Source organism: Mytilus trossulus, chromosome 4, assembly GCF_036588685.1.
Source record: "Mytilus trossulus isolate FHL-02 chromosome 4, PNRI_Mtr1.1.1.hap1, whole genome shotgun sequence".
NCBI classification, from domain to species: Eukaryota; Metazoa; Mollusca; class Bivalvia; order Mytilida; family Mytilidae; genus Mytilus; species Mytilus trossulus.
In genome coordinates this window covers 18,381,397-18,396,862 of record NC_086376.1, presented here as the reverse complement: position 1 = coordinate 18,396,862, position 15,466 = coordinate 18,381,397, and the positions used below count along the sequence as shown (strand labels likewise).

General features: G+C 33.0%; 1 protein-coding gene across 1 annotated transcript; it reads left to right on the top strand.

Annotated features, from left to right (window-relative positions):
• Positions 1-12: 12 nt before the first annotated feature.
• Positions 13-13,628, top strand: LOC134714810 (DNA-directed RNA polymerase II subunit GRINL1A-like). The gene is made up of 6 exons (XM_063576392.1): positions 13-28; positions 422-536; positions 2,163-2,699; positions 3,326-3,548; positions 10,998-11,086; positions 13,221-13,628. Exons 2-6 carry the CDS (start codon positions 433-435, stop codon positions 13,273-13,275), a joined length of 1,008 nt encoding a protein of 335 aa, XP_063432462.1. The 5' UTR covers positions 13-28; positions 422-432; the 3' UTR covers positions 13,276-13,628.
• The last annotated feature ends 1,838 nt before the right edge of the window (positions 13,629-15,466 follow it).

Here is a 15,466-nt window from a genome sequence, read left to right as displayed (position 1 = left end):
TGAACGTTTTTAAATTCAGTCTCACAAGGTATAAAAAAAGAAATTACAAACAGAAAATTGACATTGATCATTTTTGCAACAAATTGTGAAACATTTTATTTACCTGTTTAGGTACCTGTGTATTCAGTTTGTAACAAAATTATTGAGCAGTTTGTAGTAACAAAATCAGTCTATAGAATTACCACAAAATGCCCTAGATTTACAAATAAAATAACCAAAATCACTTATAGAAATACCAAAAAGTTAAAAACGGAAAACAAAATAACCAAATCACTCAAAAATAACCATTTAAAAAATAAAACATATTTGACCTGCTGTGTGTGTTTTTTCTACTTTGGCTAAAGTCGCCGTCACGTAAAATTGGCATTATGTTTTTTTTGTGCTGAGAGGGCATAGGTTTTAAATTGTTGTACATTTGTAGATTCATTAGAAATGGAACACATACCACAGGATTACCTAGGGGGTTATTTGTCTACAAAATCTGTCACAGAGTTAAAAGAATTGTTGGAAAGGCAGGAAAAGCTGCTGAAGAAGGTGTAAGTTTATAAAGTTTTTGATATACAGTGATAACCTGCTAGAACTTTTTCTCTCTTATACTCATGACTGAATTTTATGAGAACTCAGATTGTATTACATAAAAATTTTAATTGTGTGTCCTGAGTCTCCGTTCTACCGGAAGCTTGTAATCACAATGATTTTGATCCTCTGTAAATACTCTGTGTTGTACTCTGTGTTCTGGCATTTTTTTATAACACTGTTAACCTGTCCTTAGGAGGGTTTCAACTAAGGTAGCAATACACAGTTAGGAAAAAAACTTAAAATTGACACTCATAATTTTTAAACACCCTCTTTCCCCTCCTGTCTAACAAAGAAGGCTTTATATGTGTGTAATGCATGTATATACTTGTAGAAAGAAAATCTTCCACAGATTTGATTTCTAATGGTCATAAGGGTGAAATATAATCCCTTTTGGGTGTAACCATGGCAACAATCTGCATTTCTTAGATACAAAATATAGCAAAAAAAGGGGGGTGAACATGTCACAAAAGTCTCCAAAATTTGGTCTAAAGGAAAATTTCAATGAATTACAGTGGTACCTTTCCTGAATCCATAGGTTTATATCTATCAAGTGGTCCAAAAAAAATCATATGCTTTCCTGCTCCTTTTTCCATAAAATTGAATTGAAAAGATCGAGCACAAAATCTTTGTTGATAAACACTACAATAATTTATGGACCTATGAACGGTACGGATAGGAAAATACGGACTGTCAATCATAGAAATGGCCTATAAAACATGTAAAAATCAATCTAAATGTTCATATAAACCCACTAAGAAGGCTATATTATTCTTCAATTATCTAAAAATCAATTTTATTGTACAAAAACTTTCATATTTAAAAAATCACAGGAGCCATAATGCGAAACTAAACTTCTAACTGTGTATTGCTACCTAATATGAGTCTATGGAGTCTTGGTTCACAAGTTTCCTAACAGTGGGTCCATGCTTTGACAACCAGTATGTTGATAATGAATTTTGACTCAAGATGGTAAAAAATATTGTGTTTTTGGCTTTTCAGTCATTTAACTTTAGTCAGAACTTTAAGAGACCTTAGTAAATGCTCAAAACATAAAATTCAGCTTTTATATTGGTTAATTTTTTAGTCTGAGTACAATAATCATACTCCAAACCTGTATGGCCTTGCAGTCATAAAATATTCTGTCTCACACTCAGGATTCTACCAATTAAAATACTGGATTTGGTGTTTCAAGCACAATTTTTTCCCCTCTGAGTACCATATAAATTTTTCTGACTGAGGAGTGAGAACAGAGGACTCATCAAGATCACATTAAATTGATCTGAATAATTCTGTGTGCTCAAAGAGTAGCTTTGATTATCTATAATTTGTAGAGTTCAATGTCTTTCATGACATGTATAAATATATAAATTTCAAAACAACGACAGTTATGTAAATAAATGTAGATGAAAGCAGGGAGAAGAGGTATAATTGAAGATGATCTAATTGTTGACTTTACTTTGTCAAGTGAAATTTTTGGGGATACATTTTATTGTAAAATTTGCTAAGTTTTATATTAAAAATAATTTTTAAGTTTAAGATAATTTTAGCTTATTAAATATGTGATTGAATTCTGAATATTTCAGAAAATTTCTAAAGACGTTGCCAGATGGAGGGTCGAAAGTGCAACCATTTGTTGAGAAACTGCACAGAATGATCAGTGAAAGAACAGAGACTGAATTACTGGAGTCAACAAGTAAACAAATTATCTCCCATTCAACAAAAGAAAATGTTAAACCCAAAGTGATTACTGAAGTTACAGATCAAATGATAAATAAACCAGTTTCAAAATTCAAAAGACAAAATCTTCAACAGTCCAGAGATGAACCAAAAGAAAACAAAGACATAAAAAAAGATTTTAGTGCATTGGTTCAAAATGAATCAGAATCGGTGTTGTGTAATGCTGAAGAGGATTTATATATGGAACTTGAAAGAAATACATCAAACTTTCTTGTGGAAAGAGACCAAGTTACGATAGATGATATAGGAGAAACTTTAGAAAAAATGGAAATAAGTTCAGCAGACACTGATAGACATGAGACACCTCCTGCTGAAGAACATATACTGAGTGTGATAGAAAGAACACATAGAAATAGAAAACGTGATACACTTAAATTAAATAGGTAAACACATAGTCATTCAGTGTATAACTGAGTGTGATAGAAAGAATACACCAAAAAATAGAAAAAAGGAAATTTTTTATTAAGTTCTAAAAATGTACATAAAACAAATAGAAAAGTTTCCATTCATTTATGAAAGATGAAATTATAGTTAGATTCTCAAGAGGCTGCAAAAAATTAAATGCTGAGGGACAACCTTAAAAATATGAATAGCAATTTGTTCCACCAAGTTTATATAATATATTGAACTAAAGTATGACCACTGATTACAGACTGTTTTAAAATTGAGAATCAAAATGGGGAATGTGTCAAAAAGACAACAACCCGACCAAAGAGAAGACAACAGCCAAAGGCTACCAACAGGTTTAGAATGAATTAAATGTACAGGTAATGACTTTCCAATGAGAATTCATATTCTGATGTTAAACAATTTTTTTGACCTCACCAAAATGACTATTTTTTAAAGTTAATATAAACCAAAATCAAAATTTTGCATAGATCACATTTTACCTCTTATACAATATATCTTTTTGGGGCATTTTTTCTAAGTTTCTTTTATTACTAAAAGATTACGAGGATTAATCTTTTGAATTTGAATAGCAGTTTTTTATGATTTTTTTTTTTGTCAGATATTTAAAGATTTCAAAAATCGAAGATTTACCACCTGACCTGAGGAATCCTAATAGTAAGAACATGTTAACTGAGACTAAAACAAAACAGACGAAAAAGAAAGTAGATTCTATATGGGAAGAATCTGCAGTATGTCCACCTAAATATAAATATTCTGCAGCTCAGGAGATGTCATTACAAGAATCCATGAAACTACAAGAAGAACAAGTGAGGCACAGAGAGGTAAGTAAATTTGAAAAATGAGGCCTGTCATGGGGATGTCCAAATATTCACATAATCACTATTTTTTTGCCAATATAATAATATAATCATTAATAAGTTTTCTTAACAAGATAATTATAATCAAAAATACAGTCCTAGATTATTAAATAATCATGAAATATTTGGTCTGGTAATTAAAGAATCACTATAAAAATGGCCAACGAAATTACATAATTATAAACCCCATGAATAGGCTCAAAATTATCTGACTGTTCTTCAAGAACTTAAAGCTTCTTGCTGGAACTCTTAAACAACAAACAAAAAGTTATATTAATCAAAGTGGATTTCTGTAGAAGATGATGCTGTTATTAAAATCCCTTTGATATTATACATTCTGTCTTATTGTCAAATTAATAAAACAGGCCTTTTTAATCCACTTTCCTGAGTTATCTTTCTTTAAAAAATATGAAATAAGATTAAGATAATACCTCTAATATATAAAAGAAGATCATAAGTGATTTGAAAATAATTATCAAAACAACCAGATATTGTGTGATAAAACCTTACTACTTAGTAAAGAATTTGTAACATTCACTTCATTTGAACTCAAATGGTGGATTATTTTCTCATTGGCAATTATACCATATCGTCGCTGTTATGCAAAAACCTCGTATCTAAGGTTTTCATAATTTTACACCAGGCAATAAAAACTGATTTTTTTTTATCGATTATTTAGAATTAAATATTTATGTTCCAATGTATGCAAATTTAACATACATATTTAATTCTTAATAATCGATAAAAAGATTTCCGCAAAAAATTGAGATACGAGGTTTTTGCATAACAGCGACGATATCACTTAAAATTTGACTCTCAATGTTCTCATTGAAATTGTTTTATCTATAAAAGCACATTGAATGTAATAAGATTATTTTTATACCCCTGACATAGCCGAGTGGGTATTAAGTTTTACCCTCGTCCATCTGTACGTATGTTCATCCATCCGTCTGTACATCCCAAAATTGGTTTCCATTCTCTAACTAAAGTTTGCCTCAACTGAATGGTATGCAAGTTTTACACATGGCTCTGGCTTATTACCTCAAAACACAGATCCAGTTTCAAATTTTTGTGGTGTTATTTTTACTGTTCTAAATTTATGTCCCTTTACACATGGAAATATTGATGGATTTTTCATTTCCATTCTCTTACTTAAATTTGCCTCAACTAAATGTTATCACTGGTATTAAAGAGATAATCATAACTGGAATTACGACTATCCCAATATGGCGATGGCAGATATAGGTAAAATCTTTACAGTCATTTTTATACGCCCGTCGTCTTTTAGACGGAGCGTATTATGGTATACCGTTGTCCGGCCGGCCGTCTGTCCGGCCGTTGTCCACACTTCGGACAATAACTCAAAAACACTTTCACCAATTTCCATGAAACTTAAGTGAATTGTTTATATCTATTAAAGTAAGCTCCTTTTTGTTTTTTTTTAATTTCAGATTTTAAGTTTTGGATTTATGGGGCTTTGTTCATAAAAAAGGGGGGATTTTCAACACTTTGGACAATAACTCAAAATGGGCTTTCACCAATGTCCATGAAACTTTGGTGAATTGTTTATATCTATTGATGTAAGCTCCCTTTCAATTTTTATAAATTTCAGATTTAAAGTTTTGGATTTATGGGGCTTTATTCATAAAAAAAGGGGGATTTTTAACACTTCGGACAATAACTCAAAAAGGCTTTCACCAATGTCCATGAAACTTCGGTGAATTGTTTATATCTATTGATGTAAGCTCCCTTTTAATTTTTATAAATTTCAGATTTTACATTTCCGTGTTATGAATTTTTATGCTTAAAAAAGGGGGGATTTTCCAATTTTGGGACAATAACTAACACTTTCACAAAATTTTATGCAACTTTGATAAATTGTTTATGTCTATTAGTATGAGCTCCCTTTCCATTTTTATAAATGTTAAAAGAGCAACGGGTGTATCATGCGCTAAAGTGTAGCCCTTTATTCTCAAATGTAGCATGTTTTGTCAAACGTTACTCAGCTGCAAGGTTTCTCTATACCATTACATAAAACATGTATTTGAATCATAACGGTGTACAGGCAATGTATGACTGTTAAAGGTTTTACCTATATCTGCCGTTGCCAAATTGGGATAGTTGTGATTCCAGTTACGATTATCTCTTTAATACCAGTGGTTTTGAAACAATGCTTATCACCACAAAACTCAGATCAAGTACAAATTTGGGTAGAGTCACTTTTATAGTTCCTGAGTAATATCCCTATAAAACTTTAAATGCAAGCTGGGGCATCATTCTGTCCCATGGACATCATTCCAATTTAATTCTAAAATAAACTGATCATGACTGCAAAGCAGTTTTTTCTTTGAGTTGGTTGTTTTACATCTAATTTTCAGCATCACAATTGTCAAGGATCAATCTAGATAAATAAACAAATTTTTTTTATACGACCGCAAAATTTGAAATATTTTCGTCGTATATTGCTATCACATTGGCGTCTTTGTCTGCGTCGTCGTCCGAATACTTTTTGTTTTCGCACTCTAACTTAAGTAAAAGTGAATAGAAATCTATGAAATTTTAACACAAGGTATATGACCACAAAAGAAAGGTTGGGATTGATTTTGGGAGTTTTTATCCCAATATTTTAGGAATTAGGGTCCAAAAAGGGCCCAAATAAGCATTTTCTTGTTTTTCTTACAGTTACTTTGGTAAAAGTGAATAGAAATCTATGAAATTTTGACACAAGGTTTATAACCACAAAAGGAAGGTTAGGATTGATTTCGAGAGTTTTGGTTCTAATAGTGTAGGAATTAGGGGCCAAAAAAGGGTCCAAATAAGCATTTTTCTTGGTTTTCGCACCATAACTTTAGTATAAGTAAATAGAAATCTATGAAATTTAAACACAAGGTTTATGACCATATAAGGAAGGTTGGTATTGATTTTGGGAGTTTTGGTCCTAACAGTTTAGGAATAAGGGGCCCAAAGGGTCCAAAATTAAACTTTGTTTAATTTCATCAAAAATTGAATAAATGGGGTTCTTTGATATACAAAATCTAACTGTGTATGAAGATTCTTAATTTTTGGTCCCATTTTCAAATTGGTCTACATTAAGGTCCAAAGGGTCCAAAATTAAACTTAGTTTGATTTTGACAAAAATTGAATCCTTGGGGTACTTTGGTATGTTGAATCTAAAAATGTACTTAGATTTTTTATTATTGGTCCAGTTTTCAAGTTGGTCCAAATCGGCTTCCAAAATCGAACTTTGTTTAATTTCATCAAAAATTGAATAAATGGGGTTCTTTGATATGCAAAATCTAACTGTGTATGTAGATTCTTATTTTTTGGTCCTGTTTTCAAATTGGTCTACATTAAAGTCCAAAGGGTCCAAAATTAAACTTAGTTTGATTTTAACAATAATTGAATTCTTTGGGTTCTTTGATATTCTGAATCCAAACATGTACTTAGATTTTTGATTATGGGCCCAGTTTTCAAGTTGGTCCAAATCAGGATCTCAAATAAGTTAGTATTGTGCAATAGCATTAAATTTACCATTGCATGGTATTGCGCAATAGCAAGAAATCTTCAATTGCACAGTATTGTGCAATAGCAAGTTTTTTCAATTGCACAGTATTGCGCAATAGCAAGAAATATCTAATTGCACAATATTGTGCAATAGCAGTTTTTTTTTTAATTAGAGTTATCTTTCTTTGTCCAGAATAGTAAGCAAGAAATATTTAATTGCACAATATTGCAAGTCTTTTCAATTGCACAGTATTGCGCAATAGCAAGAAATATCTAATTGCACAATATTGTGCAATAGCAAGAATTTTTTTTAATTGAAGTTATCTTTCTTTGTTTAGAATCAACTTAAATCTTTGTTATATACAATATACAATGTATATTCACTTATAGGTTAAAATAAACAATTAATTTCCCCATAGGCGACAATGGTAGCCTTTTTCGAGATACAGACTTTAGAAAGTTGATTTTCTTAACGAAACCTTGCTAGAATCAAAGAAAAGTTATTAGGACAGTATTTTTTGGTCCAAAAAAAATAGGTTCGCGTTGCTTTTCTTAGCGTATTTTGTACTTATCTCCCATGCCTATCAATTTTACCCTTAAAAATACGTGTCTTGTCGTAGCGTTGAAAAGTCATCTCAGTGCCTTTAGGGCTACGGAATAATTTTTATTTTGCCTTTTGTATAAAGCAGAGTGCACGAAGTCTCTTATAATAAAAAAATAACGGGCGAACATATCGACCAATCAGGATTCGCCATACTCTTAATTCTGAATACCATGTTATGCTCATAAAATGGCTGCGCCCATAAAATCTAATGGTGTATTGTAACCTATACGGTATTTAATACTTTCTTGTATCGTGCAATTCATAGTGCGTTAGATGCACAAATATATATGCCACAAATAAATCATCTTCAAACCGTTCTGGCTTTACTCTCTGAATTTTCACAATTTTTTATCGGAGGTGACCCCAGTCGAAAAATGTGAAGAAAAAAAATCTGTTTTTTTGAGTAAATGCGGTTCTGTTAAAAAAGGACTGAAGATTATGCCCACTTTCTCCGATGATTCTTTATATATCATTAAGTACTGATTATATTGATAACAAAACCAATCCAATATATTACTACTACGGTGAATTTTGAATAACAGTTTTAAATGAAACCATTTTCGTATAAAAGTACATTTTTGAAACAGACTATAACATTTCAAAATATAGAATATGTGTTAATATTTGTGTTTTGACATCGATAACTGTTTGTTAACTACAAAATGGCGTGCTTTTTTTATTCTTTTAGTTTGTTATTCGTGTGAACATTTCAATGTTCGAAGGAGATCATTTCCGTACATTTTCGCTGAATTTGGTAATCTCGATAACAGCACTTGGGTCGAGATTGTTATGTTTAAAAATCGATTTATATTCACAAACTCTAGACGTGTACTTGCTCTTTTCGAACAAATCAGCAGAACTTCAGAAAATGACATATTCGTTCCACAGTAAGTCAAAAGTCGAGCCCACCCTTGTTTCTAAGGTAAAACGCAATACCAATATGAAACAGACTATAGCTTAAAAACTAGATAATCAATATTTCATTTGTCACCAAAAAATACGGTTTCACATCAAATGTCAAGTAAAATGACTGTTTTTGACACTTTTTGAGCACTATGATAAAGAAATGTCGATGCTGTATAGGTTAAAATAAACAATTAATTTCCCCATAGGCGACAATGGTAGCCTTTTTCGAGATACAGACTTTAGAAAGTTGATTTTCTTAACGAAACCTTGCTAGAATCAAAGAAAAGTTATTAGGACAGTATTTTTTGGTCCAAAAAAAATAGGTTCGCGTTGCTTTTCTTAGCGTATTTTGTACTTATCTCCCATGCCTATCAATTTTACCCTTAAAAATACGTGTCTTGTCGTAGCGTTGAAAAGTCATCTCAGTGCCTTTAGGGCTACGGAATAATTTTTATTTTGCCTTTTGTATAAAGCAGAGTGCACGAAGTCTCTTATAATAAAAAAATAACGGGCGAACATATCGACCAATCAGGATTCGCCATACTCTTAATTCTGAATACCATGTTATGCTCATAATATGGCTGCGCCCATAAAATCTAATGGTGTATTGTAACCTTTAACTACCAACTGATAAATTAAAACAATCTTTACCATTCAGTGATAACAAGCACTTTTTTACATCTTATTATTTTATGATGTATTTAAATGAGTAGTTATTGTTGCAAACTCCATTTAGAAATTTGAATTGAGATCAGTTTTGGAATAAGGGAAAGGGGGATGTGAAAAAAATTGGGTTTGGGTTTGGTTGGGGGGGGGGGGTCAATATTTCTTCAAACATTTGTTTGAGAGGATTAATATTCAACAGCATAGTGAATTGCTCAAAGAGAAAACAAAAATTTAAAGTTCATTAGAACACATCCATTCTGTGTCAGAAACCTATGCTGTGTCAACTATTTAATCACAATCCAAGTTTAGAGCTGGATTCAGCTTGAATGTTGTGTCCATACTTGCCCCAACTGTTCAGGGTTCAACCTCTGCTGTCGTATAAAGCTGCGCCCTGCGGAGCATCTGGTTCATTTTTGTTGAGCCTGCAACTTTTGTTGCAGAAAGCTCCACAAAGGGATAGTGATCTGGCAGCGGCGGCTACGGTGGTGGCGGCTTTAGCTTACTTCTTAAAAGCAATATTATATTTTAGAAGGTAGAAGACCTGGATGCTTCATACTTTGTATATAGATGCCTCATTTTACAAACTTTCCGTCAGTCACATGTCCAATGTCCTTGACCTTTATATTTTCATGGTTCAGTGACTACTTGAAAAAATTGTTAAGAATTTTTGTAATAATTCTCTCTTATTATTAGTAATTGGATAACTATATTTGGTATGTGCTCACTCGCCATGTTCTCATGCCCGTCAGACAGTTTTCACTTGACCTCAACCTCATTTCATGGATCAGTGAACAAGGTTAAGTTTTGGTAGTAAAGTCCATATCTCAGATACTATAAGTAATAGGTCTAATAAATTCGGTGTATGGAAGGACTGTAAGGTGTACATGTCCAACTGGCAGGTGTCATCTGACCTTGACCTCAGTTTTATTGTTCAGTGGTTATAGTTAAGTTTTTGTGTTTTGGTCTGTTTTTCTTATACTATATGCAGTAGGTCGTCTATATTTGTTGTATGGAATGATTGTAAGGTGTATATGTCTAGCTGACAGGTGTCATCTGACCTTGACCTCATTTTTATGGTTCAGTGGTCAAAGTTAAGTTTTTTCGTTTTGGTCTATTTTCTAATACTTTATGCATTAGGTCAACTATATTTGGTGTATATAAATATTTTATTATCTATATGTCTGTTATGCAGGTTTTATTTGACCTTGACCTCATTTTCACGGTCCATTGCTTAGTGTTAAGTTGTGTTTTGGTCTGTTTTTCTTAATTTATAAGCAATAAGTCAACTATATTTGTTGTATTGAAGAATTGTTAGCTGTACATGTCTGCCTGGCATGGTTCATCTGACGTTGACCTCATTTTTATGGTTCATTGATCAATGTTTCGTTTTTTTTGGTGAATGTTCAGTTTATGTGATATTTGTAATAAAGCTTAATATTTCGGACTAGCAACATAATATCAATGATTAGTAAAGAAGGCGAGACATTTCAGCATGTGCACTCTGTTTAATTTACACTAAAGGCTGAAAATTTTCAAGGTAAAGAATTTGTCACAATATAATTTAAAAAAAAAGAAAAGGAAAACAAGATATTAAAGCTTTAGAAAGTCAGTAAAACATAGTACATGTATATAAAAAGAAGATGTGGTATGATTGCCAATGCGACAACTATCCACAAAAGACCAAAATGACAAGTAATGTAAGAACATGTGTACCTATATTTCTTACATTGCAGGAATCACAGGCAATATATGCAGCAGAAAAACTAGCTGAAAAGCTAAACATTAAATTGGAGACCTTTAATCCAGAAGGAAGAAACATAGTGTATCCTTTCAGAAAAATTGAATTTATTAATATGTATATTTTTTCTATAATAATGGATACCGTACTGAAGAGTTTTAAATGTATTGTTTTAAGCTGACATTGCAACAAGTAAGATTCTTTTAAATTTTGTTTAATTGCATACTTTAAAATGAACATGAGTTTTTCATTATCATCATTTTGTTTGAAGTTTCAAAACTATTAATGTTGATGTGTTGTTTTCTTCCATCACACACCACATTGAGGAAGACAAAGTAACACCAGGGGTCTGCCTCTCCATCACACAACACATTGAGGAAGACAAAGTAACACCAAGGGTCTGCCTCTCCATCACACAACACATTGAGGAAGACAAAGTAACAGCAAGGGTCTGCCGCTCCAATACACAACACATTGAGGAAGACAAAGTAACAGCAAGGGTCTGCCTCTCCATCACACACCACATTGAGGAAGACAAAGTAACACCAGGGGTCTGCCTCTCCATCACACAACACATTGAGAAAGACAAAGTAACACCAGGGGTCTGCCTCTCCGTCACACAACACATTGAGGAAGACAAAGTAACAGCAAGGGTCTGCCTCTCCATCACACACCACATTGAGGAAGACAAAGTAACACCAGGGGTCTGCCTCTCCATCACACAACACATTGAGGAAGACAAAGTAACACAAGGGGTCTGTCTCTCCGTCACACAACACATTGAGGAAGACAAAGTAACACCAAGGGTCTGCCTCTCCGTCACCCAACACATTGAGGAAGACAAAGTAACACCAAGGGTCTGCCTCTCCATCACCCAACACATTGAGGAAGACAAAGTAACACCAAGGGTCTGCCTCTCCATCACACAACACATTGAGGAAGACAAAGTAACACCAAGGGTCTGCCTCTCAATCACACAACACATTGAGGAAGACACAGTAACACTAAGGGTCTGCCTCTCCATCACACAACACATTGAGGAAGACAAAGTAACAACAAGGGTCTGCCTCTCCATCACACAACACATTGAGGAAGACAAAGTAACACCAAGGGTCTGCCTCTCCATCACACAACACATTGATGAAGACAAAGTAACACCAAGGGTCTGCCCCTCCATCACACAACACATTGAGGAAGACAAAGTAACACCAAGGGTCTGCCTCTCCATCACACAACACATTGATGAAGACAAAGTAACACCAAGGGTCTGCCTCTCCATCACCCAACACATTGAGGAAGACAAAGTAACACCAAGGGTCTGCCTCTCCATCACACAACACATTGAGGAAGACAAAGTAACACCAAGGGTCTGCCTCTCCATCACCCAACACATTGAGGAAGACAAAGTAACACCAAGGGTCTGCCTCTCCATCACCCAACACATTGAGGAAGACAAAGTAACACCAAGGGTCTGCCTCTCCATCACCCAACACATTGAGGAAGACAAAGTAACACCAAGGGTCTGCCTCTCCATCACCCAACACATTGAGGAAGACAAAGTAACACCAAGAGTCTGCCTCTCCATCACCCAACACATTGAGGAAGACAAAGTAACACCAAGGGTCTGCCTCTCCATCACCCAACACATTGAGGAAGACAAAGTAACCCAAAGGGTCTGCCTCTCAGTCTGTCCCTTTGTTCTATTCGACCAGTTTTGTTTGTGCTTTCACATGTCAAGTTCTTGCCAGATTTTAATAAAACTTATATAATAGGTTTATATCAGCAAAGTTTTGGACAAATTTGAAACACCAGTTGATATTCATTAATTTTAAAGGTGTTATGTCCCTTGGAAAGATAAGATATATATTGAAAATTACTTTCTTAGTGGTTGCATGTTAAATTCTAGCTAGAATTTTATGAAACTTCTATGAAATCATAGGTATATATTTTCAATGTCTTTGACAAGTTTGAAAATCAGTATACTACCTAATTGACCTGATTGGATCATGTGATCATTGCCAATATTAAAAAAAAAATGTGATGCTGCAGTGTTCTTCTCAGGTGCTTAAATTTTCAGTAAAAAAATTAGAAATCAAAAAATTTGAAACGACTCATTACGTCTGTTCCTTGCTGTATATAATTCCAGGTAAATTTTTTGAATGATGAAATTTGGAATGAAAAACAATATATTTAGAACATACCCTTAACATAGAAACAGATATAGAGAACCTGAAGTGATAGACAGTGATGATGATCTAGAAGGAGTTGACTGAAAAGTACTCATGACTTCTAATTGTATAAATAATAAAACCATGTTCATCAGAAAGGACTCCTGTAGACCAATTTATGGACAAATCATTCATGTTCTCAGGAAAATTTGGTTTATGAAAAGACAAAAAGTGCTTAATGAAGACCAGAGCTTATGTCATAGACAGCTTAACAGATTCTTGTGATTAAACATTCTCACTGTTTTGCAGTGTAAATGTAGACAAATTACTGCATCATCATGTATATTGTCAGTTAACAATCAGAAATATTTCATTGTAGTAATGATGTTATTCTGTTTGTCGCAACATTAACACAGATTCAATATGGAAATTAAATTAAATAAAAATCATTTTCTTTAGTTCATTGTTTATGGTACTTTTATATCATCATCTGATATTCCTGTCTTTGAAAATTTTATCTGTTTATTAGTGTTGAACTATCCTTTTACAATTTCAATGGTGATGTGGTAGACTGATAAGTAGAATGGGGGTTTTGGAAAACCTTGATTACCCATGAGGCTCTTGAACAGTCAGTTCATGAAAAGGGGACAAAGCCCTCCTTTAATTAGAATGTAGGCCACCAAACTAATGAAACTCAGTTTACTAGTACATTGTATCTGTGCTATTGGACAGCTGGATTATATTGATTGATTGATTGTTGGTTGCTTAACGTCCAGTGGCAAATATTTCATGCATATTCATGACGACAGCTGGATTATATGTGGAGATGTAGAGTCAATATAAACAAGAGGCTCTCAAGAGCCTGAATCGATCATCTTGATTTTTTCACCCTTATCTTTTGTTTAAAGGTTTTGTAGGACTATGCACGTAAAACCCCCATGGGCATTTTGAAATTTTGGCAGGTATGCATATCTTAAGCAATTCAAGATTACAAAAACAGCAAAAATCATATCCTTCAACTTAACTTTGGTAGGAATTGTTTCAGTAGTTTCAAAGGAGAAGATTTTTTAGAGTTGGAAAACATGATAAACAAATTGTGTAAAATTATCTTTAAAGGGCAATAACTTCTTCAGGGGTTAATTGACAGTTTCGGTTATATAAACTTATTTGAGGATCTTACTTTGCTGTTTACAGTTTATCTTTATCATTAATAATATTGAAGATGATCACCAAAAAATGCAAAATTTCCTTACAATTGCCAATTTAATGGTAGCAACTCAACAATGGATTGTTAGATTCATCTGAAAATTTCAGGGCTGATGGAATTTGACCTAATGAACACTTTTATCCCATGTCCGATTTGCTCTTAATGCTTTGGTTTTTGAGATATAAGCCAAAAACCGCACTTTACCCCTATGTTCTATTGATAGCCATGTCGGCTATGTTTTTTGAGGAAACAGAAAATAAACCACACACTTTATTCTAGACACCCTAAGAATCATTCAGCTTAAATGTGGTTGGAATTGGTTCAGTATTTTCAGAGGAGAAGATGTTTGAAATAGTTAACACCAGACGGACGACAGAGGACGCCAAGTGATAGCTAAAGCTCACAGTTCCTTCCGAACAGTGAGCTAAAAACAACTTCACGTAATCTTATGATGATAATCTTTAATTGTTTATTACAAGTATTAATTGTCAAATCAACAACATACTGAATGAGATAATTTACAACATTTCACAATTATGTTTCCTATTCTGATGTATTAGTTACATTTTCTTCTGTTTTAGTTACATTTTCTTCTGTTTTAGTAACATTTTCTTCTGTTTTAGTAACATTTTCTTCTGTTTTTGCATTCCAATAATAGCTTAGCAATTGAATCCCTGGTACAGTTAAACTGTGATCTGTTACTAAACTTTCTCTGATGAAAGCAGACATTTCTACTTCATACTGTTTACATACACTTCAGTCAACTGTCGTCTTTGCTGTTGCTTTAGTCTCAACATATCCTAAATAGACTGGCAAAAATAACATAAATATCCTTAATTATGTGTTTGAAAAAGCTTGGTATAAAACAAATTCAAACAGACAACATTTGATATCAAAAATCTTATTTTAAAGAAATGCCTTAAAAACATTGGCTTACTAGTATTTAAGTTTAACCACTTTAAAGTGCTAAAAAGAATAGGTTTTTAATATATAATGAGACTATATTTCAATCTTCCATGGATTTATAAAAATGAAAATTCACAAGAAAACAAAAGTTAGTTTATTTTTCTCATATTTATTGTTCATAAA

Coding starts and splice junctions, on each gene's coding strand:
- LOC134714810 (XM_063576392.1), top strand. CDS start 433: ATGGAACACATACCACAGGATTACCTAGGGGGTTATTTGTCTACAAAA. Junction 2,700..3,325: donor GATACACTTAAATTAAATAG/GTAAACACATAG, acceptor TTTTTTTGTCAG/ATATTTAAAGATTTCAAAAA. Junction 3,549..10,997: donor AACAAGTGAGGCACAGAGAG/GTAAGTAAATTT, acceptor CTTACATTGCAG/GAATCACAGGCAATATATGC.